The sequence below is a fragment of the Vipera berus genome (assembly GCF_964194415.1).
Source record: "Vipera berus genome assembly, chromosome: 8".
NCBI lineage: Eukaryota > Metazoa > Chordata > Lepidosauria > Squamata > Viperidae > Vipera > Vipera berus.
This window is the reverse complement of record NC_138211.1, coordinates 10515885-10530793: the sequence shown is the minus strand read 5'-3', so window position 1 is coordinate 10530793 and position 14909 is coordinate 10515885. Positions and strand designations below refer to the sequence as shown.

The 14909-nt window shown below is 41.4% G+C and overlaps 1 protein-coding gene across 1 annotated transcript in view; it reads right to left on the bottom strand.

Annotated features, from left to right (window-relative positions):
* The window catches only part of PKNOX2 (PBX/knotted 1 homeobox 2), a 235591-nt gene that overhangs the window by 74693 nt on the left and 145989 nt on the right, over positions 1-14909 (bottom strand). The window contains exon 6 of the mRNA XM_081333977.1: positions 3326-3465. Coding sequence (XP_081190103.1) covers positions 3326-3465 — 140 coding nt within the window. The remainder of the gene's footprint in view (positions 1-3325; positions 3466-14909) is intronic.

Below are 14909 nucleotides of genomic sequence, written 5' to 3'. Positions count from 1 at the left end.
ATAAATGGCACAGGCATCGGGCACCAAATAAACTCTCTGATTTCTTTCCCTTTTGCTGAAGATGAAAGTTAAACCGAAAAGCTTGGCTGTGTTATCGCCCGGCCAACGACTACGACTTTATCCTTCTTACAACGCACTTTAGCTCTACTCTCCAAAAAAGGTTAACTTTGGCCTCAGCTGCCAAAAACTCATGTAATAAGAATGGTTATGACATGGTGAAAAAGCATCTAAAATGGGCAAGTGCATGCAGAAATATGAAAACATTGTAGGAAGAAGCCTTGCAATATTTCATTAGCATAGACAAAATGGAAGTAGCCGAGTAACAGAGTTGGAAGGGACCTGGGAGATCTTCTAGTCCAACTTCCTGCTCAAGCAGAAGATCCTATATACCAGACATGTCAAACACAAGGCCCAGGGGCCGGATGCGGCCCACAAAGTGGTTTCATGTGGCACGCGAAGCCATCCTGGAAACAGTGAGGGAACGGCCCCCACTGCCTTGGCCCTGGCCCAGAGACCCTCCTTCTGCCAGAGACCCTCAGATCTGTCCCACTCCTGCCCAGGCCCCCTTGATGCAAATGATGTAGAGCTGGCCATGCCCACCCAGTAGGCCATACGCACTCTAGCCACGCCCACCGAGTAGGCCACACCCACCCAGGCCACGCCCACCCGGCCCCCTGAGGGCAACCGCAATGCTGATGCGGCCCTCAATGAAATTGAGTTTGACACCCCTGCTATATACTATTCTGGACAAATGATTGTCCAATTTCTTTTTAAAAACCTCCAGTGTTGCAGCACCCACAATTTCTGGAAGCAAGTCATTCCACTGATTAATTGTTCTAATTGTCAGGAAATTTCTCCTTAATTCTAGGTTGCTTCTCTCTTTGGTTAGTTTCCATCTGTTGCTTCTTGTCCTGCCTTCAGGTGCTTTGGAGAATAGGTGGACCCCCCCTCTTCTTTGTGGCAGCCCCTTAGATATTGGAAGGCTGCTATCCCGTCACTCCTAATCCTTCTCTTCATTAAACTAGACATAGAATAGAATAGAGCTGGAAGGTACCTTTTGGAGGTCTTCTAGTCCAGCCCCCTACTCAAGTAGGAGGACCTATACCATCTCAGACAAGTGACTCTCTAGCCTCTTCTTAAAAACCTCCAGTGATGGAGTGTCCATGATTTCTGGAGGCAAGCTATTCCACTGGTTAATTGTCTTCAATGTCAGGAAGTTTCTCCTTAATTCCAGGTTGCTTCTCTTTCTGATCAGTTTCCAACCATTGTTTCTTGTCCTGCCCTCTAGTGCTTTGAAGAATAACATGACCCTCTCTTCTTTGTGGCAGCCCCTCAAATACTGGAATACTGCTATCATGTCTCCCCTATTTCTTCTTTTCTTTAGACTAGCCAAACCCAAGTCCCGCAGCCGTTCTTTGTATGTTTTAGTCTCCAGACCTTTAATCATCTTAGTTGCTCTTCTCTGAATTTTTTCCAACTCTCAACATCTTTTTTGTGATATGGTGTCCAAAATTGGCTGCAGTATTCCAGGTGTAGTCTTACTAGGGTTTATAAAGTGGTACTTTATTAAATGCCCAATTTCTGCAACTGTTCTTTATAGGTTTTAGCCTCCAGTTCCCTAATCATGTTCGTTGTTCTTCTCTGGACTCTTTCTAGACTCTCACCATCTTTTTTATATCATGGCAACCTATGAGGATGTACTAGGAAGAGACGAGAAAAATAAGTAATCTGATAATCCATTTCATAGACAGAGGATTTGTAATGTTGGTGAAATGCAGTTTGAGTGATCCAGTTTTTCAGAAACAAATTTCTGCACAAAGGGAGTTTCCCTATTAGCATCAATTACCAGAACATCAAGCTTGTTCAGTCAGTGGACTATCCTACAGCAACCAAATCATGGGTAGGTCAGAATGCTTACTCTGGGGTTTGCTTCAGAAACAGGAGAATAAATTATACGTGATATATCTCTACATATACATACACACGCACTTTCTCTCCCCCACCCCCCAAGAGGAGAGCATAAAAGCAACTTAAGCATTAATTCGAACTGAATGGGGCCTTGTTAAATTTATTGACATGAAATGAAAAATCCCCAATGTGTTTTTGAACTGTCATGCTACCCAGAAGGAAGAAATTTTAATTAACAACCCCCCCCCACTTTAAGCTCGCCGCATGATATATGAAGATTTCATTTTTCAACACTCCTCTTCCGAGCTCCTTCCTTGCCATTGCTATCCTGCCTAAATGTCTGGGCTTCCTTTTCCTTCAGTTTCCTTCCATACTCCAAACATAAATCTGCGAACACATGGTATTAAAGTGTGAAATTGAAACATCACAAATGATTCTGTTATCCAGGCTGCCTGACTCGTAAACCTCATTTAGAGAGCAATTTTCAACTGGATTTAACAATGGCACTGAATGCTGAGGAGGAATTCTAAAATCTCTTGGCCGTTTAGCTCCCCCCCCCCCCGCCAATGGAGGCCAATTCAGAACTTCTGAGATATTTACTCATTCGCCGCATCCCAATGAGAAAATGCTCAATGTACCTATATTAATTTCAATGCACTGCCTGTCCCAAACCTTCACTTTTCTAGGCAGAGCCGCAGAGTTCAAATTTGTTTAAAAAGTTCGTCCAAAAATGGGTCTGTTAAAAAAAAAAGAATGCAGACAAATTGTGCATATGAGAGATGGTCCAGAAGACGGATATTAAAGCAAATAGCTTGGGTAAAAAAATTAACAGGCTTTATGGGAAATGTACATAAAGACGCATACACATTGCCAAGTAGATGTTTTCAAAAAATGAAAAACAAACAGGGAAAAGTGATACAGACTGATCCGAAGTTGGGGGGGGGGAAACAAAGGAGAAATAGAAGAAATTTAAAATGGTAGAATCTGTGCCTCTCTTCGCCAGTGTCCCTGAGTGCTCAACCGCGGTAAATGAAGCAGAATTTGGAGTACATCCCCAATCTAAACCTATCACAAGAGTTGAAGTGAATTAGAGCATCTATGTGCAACCTATAAGTCATGGGTCTGTGTAATCATTTGTGGCCCGAAATTATTTCTCAGAAGATTAACTGCTGCTACTGTAATCTACAATTCCTCTTCCAAGAAAGAAATCCGAGCCCTTTTATGTGATTTCTCTCTTTTACCATGCACTCAAAGCTTTCTTCCTTCTTGTCACCCCAAACAGCTATGAAACAGCCTCTGTGTAGCACCTACCGATCACGTTAGCCTTAGGACAAATACAGCTAACGGCTCCCGCCGTGTCACCGCAGGGATGGAAAGCAACATTAAAGAGCAGAGGGTTGACATTATCCCCGTGTACCTGTAGACAGCTCTCTTGTCAGCCTCCAGCTGTGCCTGAGGGTCGATAGGAGTGCTGGGTAGTGGAGCATTGGCTGCTGCCGAGGGTGTGCTGACGTGCACCGGCTGTGCTTTTGCCGGCTGCTGGGCTGTGGCTGTCATCTGTTCGGAAAAAGCACAAGAGAAAAGCAAAAGAGTTGAAGGACCAAGAGACGCCAACTCGGAGTAGATCATGACATTTCAAGAAGAGCCGGCCACCTTCACAGGACCTTGGAGAGGCTGTTGCAAATATATTGGAGGATTTTTTTTAAAAAAAAAGGGTTCTGTATCCAAGGTGGAAGTATGAATATCCAGCCTGTTAAGATTGGGGTTAAGTATCTAACCTTGGAAACTAAAAAAAAAAGATTATAAAATAAGACACAACAACCTCCTCCCTTAGCCATGAAGTTCCAATTGTGGTTGTAACTTGAGGAGAACCTGCACTTATCTTAAAAGTCATAAAATAATAATATTTGTATCAATTTAGGGTGAAAGCTTACAGATATGTATTTGGAGAAAGCTCTACAGAAACATACTAGAATTTATTTTGGAGTAAACATGCTTAGATAATCAAATCATAGAAGGGAAAGTCTGCTATGGTTGTTCTCCTCATTTTCAAATTAATTGCTCTAAAAAAGGTCTTTCTGAATCTAATAATCTTTAATGTCAGAGCTGTAACTTTCCAAAATACCCATCCAGCAATGCTAGTGCATTCACAAAGTATTCCAAATTCGACAAAAGTTAACTATGTAGCTCAGACATGTCAAACATAAGGCCCGGGGGCTGGATTCGGCCCACGAAGTGGTTTCATGTAGCCCGCGAAGCCATCCTGGAAACAGTGAGGGAACGGCCCCCACTGCCTTGGCCCTGGCCCAGAGACCCTCCTTCTGCCAGAGACCCTCAGATCTGTCCCACTCCTGCCCAGGCCCCCATAGGCACCCTTGATGCCAACGATGTAGAGCTGGCCATGCCCACCCAGTAGGCCATACGCACTCTAGCCACGCCCACCCAGTAGGCCACGCCCACCCGGCCCCCTGAGGGCAACCGCAATTCTGATGCGGCCCTCAATGAAATTGAGTTTGACACCCCTGATGTAGCTGGATGACGTGGGCCAGGAAGTACAGCTCAGCAAAATCTACCCAAACACTAGATTATTGTTAGGAGATAAAACTGGAGAAGGGAGTACTAAGTATATCACCTTGAAGCCCTAGGGACAAGGGAGAATGAGACTCTAACAAACAAATACATATAATGCCCTCCCAGTTGGATAATTAACAAGCTGGTTTGTGTTCATAAAAATACACAACTCAGTGTTCTACTAGAAATGAGGTGACATGATAGCAGTCTTCCAATATCTAAGGGGCTGCCACAAAGAAGAGGGGGTCAACCTATTCTACAAAGCAGCTGAAGGCAAAACAATGAGCAATGGAAACTACTCAAGGAGAGAACCAATTTAGAAATAAGGATAAATTTCCAGATAGGGCAATTAATTAATCAGTAGAAGGGCTTGCCTTCAGAAGTTGCGGCTGCTCTGTCGCTAGAGGTTTTTAAGAAGAGATTGGATAACCAGTTGTCCAGAATAGTAATAGCAAGAGCACTTAGACTTATATACCACTTCACAGTGCTTAACAGCCCTCTCTAAGCATTTTACAGAGTCAGCATATTATCCCCCAATAATCTGGGTCCTCATTTTACTGACCTGGGAAGGATGGAAGGCTGAGTCAACCTTGAGCAGGTGATACTCGAGCTGCTGGCAGCTGGCAGTCAGCAATTGGTAAATAGGGTATGTATAGGGGGCTGGACTAGAAGTCCCCCAAGGTCCCTTCAAACTCTGCTGTTCTGCTACTCTGTTCTGTTTCTGTGAAATCACCACACTAGGAAAATGTATCTTGGTCAATGTCAATGAAACAGGATTCTTACTCAGGGGAAATGAGCTGAAAACATCAGAGTAATTGAAAGCCACAGCCTACAAATAAAACAGCAACAGCACAAGTAAAGGAAGGATAAAAAGAGGCTCTCAGAGTTAAAACTCCTCAGAAATTCAGGGTGGAAATAGCTTGTTATCTTTATTGTTGATGGGGTGGGCCCCGTTAATGAATTGCTGTGGAAATTCTAAACAGGATTTTACCAAACCGTATGACATCCACTGCTCCAGACTGAATGCATTTCACAGCCAAGTGACTAGAGGTCTGGGTAAATCAAGAGATTTTGTAGCTTTCGGAAAGATGAGAGGGATGTAAAGTGAGGGTTGATTCACTGGAACATAATGGCCATTGTCCCCAAAACTATGGAGCATCTTGACACTTTTTCAACCTTAATTAAATCAAAAGGGTGATGCTATGGACTGATCAAAGCACTGGCTAGCTAACTCTAACAAGCTTTCTTACACCTTTGTGTATTTTTCCAAATCTTTTAGAACTAGCAACACATCTTTTGCATTTCAATAACGCAACGCGGACCAAATCAATCAAGTATTTGTCTCTCTTTCTTTGACTCAATTTATTTTATTTATTTTCTTTGACTCAATTTACAAGACTTGGGGCTCCATGACCATAGTCCATGGCCACAAAAGGTATTTAAAGGTTGAGAACCACTATGATAATTTATAACATGATCTATTTAATTTTGGTTTAATAGTAAAATGATTGGTTATGTTTGATTCAACAAATTCTAATTAAACAACTGTGACTTAAAATGTATGCCAAGACACACACACACATACATGTATATGTGTGTGTATATATGCGTGTGTATACACATACACACACACACATACACACCCTTTATTATACCTAAATTCAGCCACTACACCAGCCTGTGTGTGTTTAAAAGCATTTTGCAATATAATCTGGCTTAAGTCAGTCAAAATGAACAAATATTGTAACAAAATACAGTAGCACATCAGAAGTTAAGAAATGATGGGGTCTTAAAAAAAATTAAAAGATTAATATTTTAAAACATAGGAATACCATTTTTCACATTTATGACCATTCCAGTATCCCCATAGTTTCCCCTATATTGTTTTTCTTTCCGTTAGCTAAAAAAAAAACTTGCTTTATGCATTTAGCTCGGAGGAAAATGGAATTTCTGTAAAATGCTCATGGGCAGAGTGCATTCATCCTCCTAATGGGAGAGTTAAGAGGCGTTTGTGACCCATCTTCCATTGTGGAATAGTTTCTGCAGCAACCTGGACCCTCCTGACTTACTTCTATTAAAGACATTAGGAGGGATCTCCCAGCATTGGACTTTTTCAGCTTAGGAAGTGTGACCATTGGGGGGATGGAAAGTTAAGTACGGGTAGTTCTTGATTTATGACCACAATCAGAAATTTCCATTTCCATTGCTAAGCAAGATCATTGCTGAGCCCGATTTTACAACGTTTCCCCCCCCCCACGATTGAATCACTGCAGCTGTTCAATGACTCACATGGTCCTTAAGCAAAGTTGGCTTCCCCCATTGACTTTGCTCATTGGAAGCCAGCTGTGAAGGTAGCAAATGCCAGTTAGATGACCCCGGGACCCTGTGACTGTTGCAAAGCCAGGCCAGTTGCCAAGTGTTTTAATTTCAATCGTGGGACCATGGGGATGCTGCAACAGTTGTAAGTGTACCAGTTGTAAGTCACTTTTTTTCAGCGATGTAAGTTCAAAAAATCACTAAAGCAGGGGTGTCAAACTGGTGGCCCATGGGCCGGAGGCGTCACGCACAGGCCACACCCACCCCAGCTCCGCAAAGGCAAAAAACGTCGAGATACATCATGATAGGTCAGGTGACATGATCGAGTTTGACACCTGTGCATTAAAGGAACTGTAAGTCAAGGACTATAAGTTGCAAGTCTAAGGACTACCTGGAATGGAAACCAGGATCAGCAGTAGTTTCCCATGCCACTGCCCACAATAACCTAGGTTCAAAAATACCACCTAGAGCAGGGGTAGGCAACCTTGGCTCTTTTATGACTCGTGGACTTCAACTCCTAGAATTCCTGAGCCAGCATGGCTCAGCTTGGAAACCTCTCCCTTTCCCCTCACCATGGCTGGCTCAGGAATTCTGGGAGTTGAAGTCCACGAGTCATGAAAGAGCCACGGTTGCCTACCCCTGACCTAGAAAAATCCAAAAGGGAATTAATTCTCAGGCAATCTGAGAGTATGACAGAAAACTACAAATCTCTTTCTCGCTTTTGAGAACAGACGACACCTATTTTAACACAGGAATAATAATAATAAACCCCTACAGAGCTGTTTCTGATGTTTGAAGCCAATGGGCTGGCTATAGCAGAGGTGGGACGAGGAATCTTGTCTGTCGTAAATGTCACACTTCATTTTTATCAGTCTTTTCCCACTAGCCTCTTGCAAATTTAGGGAAGGGGGAAAAAAAATCCCCCGACAGCCTGACTTTGGTGAGAAACACTGACAATGATGGAGCTCTTCCATTGTCAAAAATGTCTTTCAATTCCCCACAGCTGCTAACTACATTTCCCTGCTGCCTCTTCTGCCTCTGGTTTCAGCTGCCTAAGCAAGAAAAAAGTCAGTCTCAAGGAATAGCTAATGAGGACTGGATCTGCATTTAGTCTATTCAAACTTTCATGCGCTCAAGCTGGGGTGGGCTGATGGGGAAGGAAGGAACCTAGCAGTGCAGCCAAGCGAGGGAACAATGACGGAGAAGTCCCAGGAAGCCATAAAAGCCCCTGTCGAGGTATCATTTGTGCAAAGTGACCTTTCTCACCAGACAGAGTCATTTCAGAAAGCAGGATAACGAGGCCCATGTGACTTGGAGAAGAGGCTCCTCAAGAAAGATTACACTCCTTGACAAGGTGGCAAAGCCATCTCGGCATTGTTGAGCACAGCACCTTTGCCCTGGGTCCCTTGGAAAGACTAAAAGCAAAACAAAGGGACATTTGCTCACTCTTGTATCCTCCCACCTGCTGTCTTCCTGGTGTGGTGTGGAACTACAGCTCCGTTTACCTGTGCAGTTTGGGAATTTGCTCTGAGAAAGTCTTTGTTTTTAATGTTTTCTTGAGATGACTATCATTTGATGGAACATGAAGGTTTAAACTATTGTTTGCTTGTTTCTAATTTGTTTCCGTAACTCTCAGTCCTCTGCAAGAATAAATAAAGAACTTGTAGCACTCTATGTTCCATTGTGAACTTGTAGCACCTTAGATTCCATTGAGATAACTATGGAATTTAAATGTTTAAACTGTTGTTTGCTTGTTTCTAACTCTTTTCCCTAGCTCTCAATCTTCTGCAAGGATCGAGGACTTGGGACATCTTAAAGTTTAAAGAATATATATTGCCAAAAACCTCCAAGTGGCCTCAATGACTCTCAGAGAGTCATATGGCTACAAGGAATATAAATCCTTTCATCCTCCATCATTCAGTCAGAACTGAAGCAGCTTCTGGGACGAGAAGCGAAACGTCTTCAAAGTCCACTTGCCTTTTGGAAAAGCACCTTTGGGACAATCATGACCTGGATGACTGAGAATCTCCGTAGACATTGTCACAGACAATTTATGGATCCAAATCTATCTTCTCATCCAGTGCAAGGAGGGGAGAATCCATTAAATCTTCTGATATAATACATTACTTAGTCTTTTAACTGGTAATTCCTGCTCAGTCTTGTGTTCTCCAACCTGCTGACCTCCTAGAATTGTACAACTACAACTCCATGTTAAGCAGCAACCTGTGCACCTCCTTTTAGCCAGCAATCCCCTTGGGAATTCATGGAATTACGGTTTGAAGCATATGAAAGGCTGGGAAATCAAACACAGAATTGGACTAGTGTTCCATTTAGCATTTATTGTTGATGCCAATTAGTGGTGGTGGACAGACATTTTGGAAGGGTTTATTTCCCCCCCCCCAGCCCTATCTTGAGAAGCCACAAACTAAATTCAGGGTCTTCTATATACAGTTGAATGTTTTAATTTCCAGTTTGGGGAAATCAGAAAATAGCTAGTGAGAGGTACAGATGTGTAATCCAGCAAAATAAAACTTTAGTTGATTTTATGGCTTGCATTAAACAATCTTTGTTCTGTTGATTTGTCTGGCATTTTTTTAATCCAACCAATTTTTTTGCAGATGTTTACTTTCCTAACATATGGAGTGGTTTTTACAGTTCTTCCAATCTACATATTTTTGAATTAATTTTGCCCCAAGAAAGTCTTTACTTTGAATGTTTCTTGAGATAACTATCATTCTATGGAATATAAATGTTTCAACTGCTGTCTGCTTGTTTCTCAGTCCCTCCCCTCCCCCCCAAAAGATCCATTCTTCTTCTGCAAGAATAAGTAAAGAACATGTGGCACCTTAAAAACATTAAGATTAAAAACCATTGTCACAGATGATTTATGAACCACAATATTTCCTAAGGTGCAAGGAATAGGTGGCAATCCATGAAATCTGATGTAATACATTAGTCTTTGAGGGCCCAGATTGTTGGAGCCAATATGTTGATTCTGTAAACCACTTAGAGAGAGTTGTAAAGCACTGTGAAGTGATATATACTGCTCAAAAAATAATAATAAAGGGAACACAAGACATCCTACTATTAAATACAGTACATTGTGTTGTTTAAGTGTTCCCTTTATTTTTTTTGAGCAGTATATAAGTCTAAGTGCTGTTGCTATCAGCCTTTTAACTGCCACAGAATCCTATTATGTTACAGAGAAGCAAACCTGTCTAACTTAACTAAACTGATTATAACAAGTCTGCCTACCAATGCCTTCACCAGGTGAACACTTTCAATGTCTCCAGACAATTCTAGTGTTTTATTTACAAAAGAAAGGATTGGAATTGGAGCAGGAAATTTCTAGGTGGCGAATCACCTCTTCAGGCCTCTCTCTTCCCTTATCAACAGGCTTCTGAAACACGGTCCAAACTGACCTCACCTCTTAACGCCTGAAACTCTGAAGAGAACCTTGCACACTTAGGAAGCTTGACACCTTCCATCATGATTTTAACTTTGTCTGTGTAAATGGACATTTTTGGAGGTTTTGAATTTAAGGGAAGCTTGTTGAAAATGATGGGCAGCTGGAAGAGTTGGGTAGTCAATAGCTTTGTAGCTCCCTCACAATCCAATAACCTTAAAAATGAAAAAAAGGAGCACAAAATGATCAGCAGAGATCATTTGCTGAAGTAAAGGAAATGGGCTTTTTTATTTAGACTTATCTCAGGAATCTTTAAAGGAACGTTGAAGTTATGAAATGACGTTTGATAGAAGTGAACCTGTCAGTTAAAAGCTTCCATGAAGATTCTAAAGGGACTCGAAGCTATTAATGTATAGTTCCTTTTCAATCTCCAAAATAAAGAAGAACATGGCTAAACTCAAAAAGGCAGAATGATGTAAAGATTTTAAAAAAACAACATGGAAAGACGGTATGCTGAAACCAAGTCACTCTGCAGATTTAATAGGTGTGTTCAGAAATAAACCAATGGGATTTCATTTGAGTTCCCCCTAGGAGAAATCCCTTGGGTTTACTTAGCAAGCAAGCAAGCAAACACACACATACACACAAAGAATGTGTGCCTGGTTGCTTCCTTATTTTTGTCCTACTTACTTTTAACTTATTTAAGTTAAAAGTCCAAAGGCTATCTAAGAAACAACCCCATTTTTTTAAAAGAAAACTTTGGCAAGTTTTCCTAAAAAAATCAAAATGTTGTCTGATGATAGTTGCTGGTGTCACAGATCTATTATCTGTTCCAATGTGGAAACAGTGAAATGTGGTTTGGCAAAATTTTGGCTAACCAGGAAACATTGTATTCGATGTAGTAATCACTTTCTCCTGGGACATGAATGTGTTTTGACACAGTGATGAGCCATTGGGTTCTTTCAACAGCTGTGATTTGTTAATCCACAGTATAATGTGAATTAAATTAGGCTCTTCACACTTAACTAACCTCAGTCTGCATTCTTTGTAACACTTGAGGTTTCTGATGTTGCTAACAGGCTAATCCCTTCAGTTCCAAACTTCTCCCAGCTGTTGGTTTGCAGCAGTTATGGAAGGATTCCAAACATTCAGCGCCAGAAAACTTAATCCGAAAGCTGTTAGGCTCTACCAAAATAACAAGGACCCCCAATTTAAAGCTCTTAGCCTTAATTAACAGGAAAGGAGGCATTCAGGTTTGTGCTGAAACACAGAGACAGACACAGACACAGCCTCCTCCAACAGCCCCCTGCCCAGATTTCTTCATCTTAGAATTTTAGAGCAGAGTGTTGCAAATATCAGCCACACTATCCTGTAATTTGAAGGACAATCCAATGCTATAGATCAATTTCCATCCATTTAGCATCTAGTCTCTAAATGTACGGTACTTAAAATATTGGTTCAGTGCCAACACATGTGTGCACATTTGCAGAAGGGATGGGTGAATCTGTCAATTCATTTTTTGCTGCATATATCTATTTGAATCTTCCTCCTCTGTTTACACATTTCACCAGAAAGCAAACTAGCAAAAACTTTCATGAACATTTACAGTAATTGAAATTCAACATATATAGAAGGGATGGGCTGGAGAAAGTTGTCTTAGAGTGTTCCTAATCTACAAAGACGCATATGGCTGCCTCTAAGGACAGATTAGACTTCTTGAAAAAATAAAATAAAAGGTTTATTGTACTAAGAGCTTAGAATTAGTTCCTGGAATCCTAGGAGCTGGGTAATTGGCTCAGCTCATTTATCCCGGTTTTATCTTAGTCAGGCCTTTTCTTCCTAAGAGTTTGGTTAATTGTCCAGGTCTTAGCACTATAATAAATTGAGAGACTAGGGAATTATACCATTAAACCAAGTAATATTTTCAATCCAGGGCATTGCAATCCAGTGAAATTGAAAATGGTATGAATTGAACCACACACTGCACTCTGCCATCATAGCTATTAGTATTACATACACACACAGTTGGGTTGAAACTAAACATTAAGAAAACCAAGATCATGGCATCTGGCCCTCTCAATTCCTGGCAAATAGATGGGGAAGAAATGGAGGTAGTGACAGATTTTATTTTCCTGGGCTCCAAGATGGGGACTGTAGCCAAGAAATTAAAAGACGCTTGCTCCTCGGGAGGAAAGCCATGGCAAATCTAGACAGCACACTAAAAAGCAGAGATATTACCCTGTCAACAAAAGTGCATATAGTCAAGGCCATGGTCTTCCCTGTTGCAATGTATGGCAGTGAAAGTTGGACCATAAAAAAGGCTGAGCGTCAAAGAATTGAGGCCTTTGAACTATGGTGCTGGAGAAGACTCCTGCGAGTTCCTTGGACTGCAAGGCGATCAAACCGGTCAGTCCTAGAGGAGATCAACCCTGACTGCTCTTTAGAAGGCCAGATCCTGAAGCTAAAACTCAAATACTTTGGCCACCTAATGAGAAGGAAGGACTCACTGGAGAAGAGCCTAATGCTGGGAAAGATTGAGGGCAAGAGAAGAAGGGGACGACAGAGAATGAGGTGGCTGAATGGAGTCCCTGAAGCAGTAGGCGTGACCTTAAATGGACTCCAGAAGATGGTAGAGAAGAGGAAGGCCTGGAGGAACATTGTCCATAGGGTCGCGATGGGTCGGACACAACTTCGCAGCTAACAACAACACACACAGTTCCCAGTAGTAAGAGGAGCGCTCAGGCTTGTGACTCGTAAGCTAGGAGAATGGCTCCAGCAGATCTCAGGAACAACCTCATAGCATTATGGACATGATGAAGCTAAGATACTGTGCAGAATCCTCAAATTTCCAGGCTTCTAGTTGAGTACTCAAGGTTGAAGAAGACACAGGACATCCATAAATAATACAGAACCATCAGCATCTACAGGATCTCTATCCCTTTCACACATGTGCAATGCCAAGACATAGATACAGAAGAGCAGGGCTCGTGCTACAACCCAAGTTTAGTCATTCTGTTGTTCTTATCTCCCTGCAGATACCACTTAGGCAGGGGTGTCAAAGTGCTGGCCTGGGGGGCCAGTTTCATCATACCGAAGCCGCACCCACCCCATTGCCACCAATGCAAAAAGAGTCGCGATATGTCGTGACCTGTCACGTGACGTGGCGAGTTTGACACCCGTGACTTAGAGGAACCAATTTCTCACGACAGAAATTATTAGTGAAGTCCTTATCCTTACATGTGTAATAATGGTGCTCCTTAGAGATACCATTGGGTAGCAATTAAAACATGGATCATCAACGTGGTAAGCTCCTTCAATGCCTGCCTGCCCTGTCTCACTGCTGTTCTTTTCAAATATCCTTCTTAAAGAAAAGAAGAAAATGCTGCAAAGTGGGTTTTTTTTTTCTTTATGAGAAATCTCACTACACATATTCTTAGAAAATAAAAAGAGAAGGTGGCTGAAAGTCAGGATTTTCTTTGGAACAGCAACTATTTGCCCTGAGGAGAAAAAAACACAAAGGTAAACTGAGGTGATAGACAGCCCATCTTGAAGGAAATTAAAGACTCTGGCAGACAGAAGCTCAAACATCGCCTGTCTCTGGTAAAATCAGTATGTTGGATTGAACCATTCCTACTGGCAGAATCCATTTTGTAACTAAATCCCAAGGAAGGTATTTTGGGAGAAGATCCACCACATATTCTCAAAATTTCACCTGTATCTCTGGGGCTTATCTGATTTTAGAGTGTCTAAATCTCATTTTATCCATGAAGCTGAACGGTTGCTCTTGAGATGGTCACTTTGTGGATCAGGCAGTTGTTAAGAAAATCAAAAGGAGAGCAAGATGAGAAAATCGGGTTGTGCACACCCAGGCCTAGTAAATGATAGAAAGGGACATTTTTGATAAGGATGTCCATTGTTAGATGGCAAATATTTTAGAATAATCTGTAGGTGCTTTATGTTTATGAGACTTTTAAGACACAAACTACAAGCTTTTTGGCAATACATTTGTGGCTCTTCCAATCTGCTCCCTTATTTCTAAATGAAAGCTGAAATTCCCCTACTTTCAGCAGCTGGAGCTTTACAGAAATAAAACAAAACAAAACCTTAACTTAAGGGAATCAGAAAGCTTATGTAAATATGAAATATCCCTGGTATGAAATTTGGCCGTCCAAGCTCAGTATTTCCTTTTCTGCAAACAAAACACTTTTATTTTGAAATCTCCAGGAAAAGTTAGAGTAAATTGAATCATCGCTTTATCATAATTAAAAAACACCTTGATTACATTTTGATGGATTTAAAATTAAATTTAATTAGAAATATATAATACAACAGCAAGAAATGAATTCATCTGGTTTTGGATTTTTAATCTGTTGGAGAGGACAAGTTAAGATTATGTTATGAGCATTTGCTTGGCCTGCAACAAGAAACTAACGTGGGATCCAAACAAAATAGCGATAGCACTAGACTTATATACTACTTCATAGTGCTTTAAGTCCTCTCTGTTTTACAGAGTCAGCATATTGCCCCTAACAATCTGGGTCCTCACTTTACCAACCTCAGAAGGATGGAAGGCCAAGACAATCTTGAGCCAGTGAGAATCGAATTGCTGGCAGTTGGCAGAATTATTCTAACCACCACACCACCACGGCTCAGTAAATTTGATCTAATGAAGCCACTTTGTTTCTCATAATCCTCAACCAGATCTTCC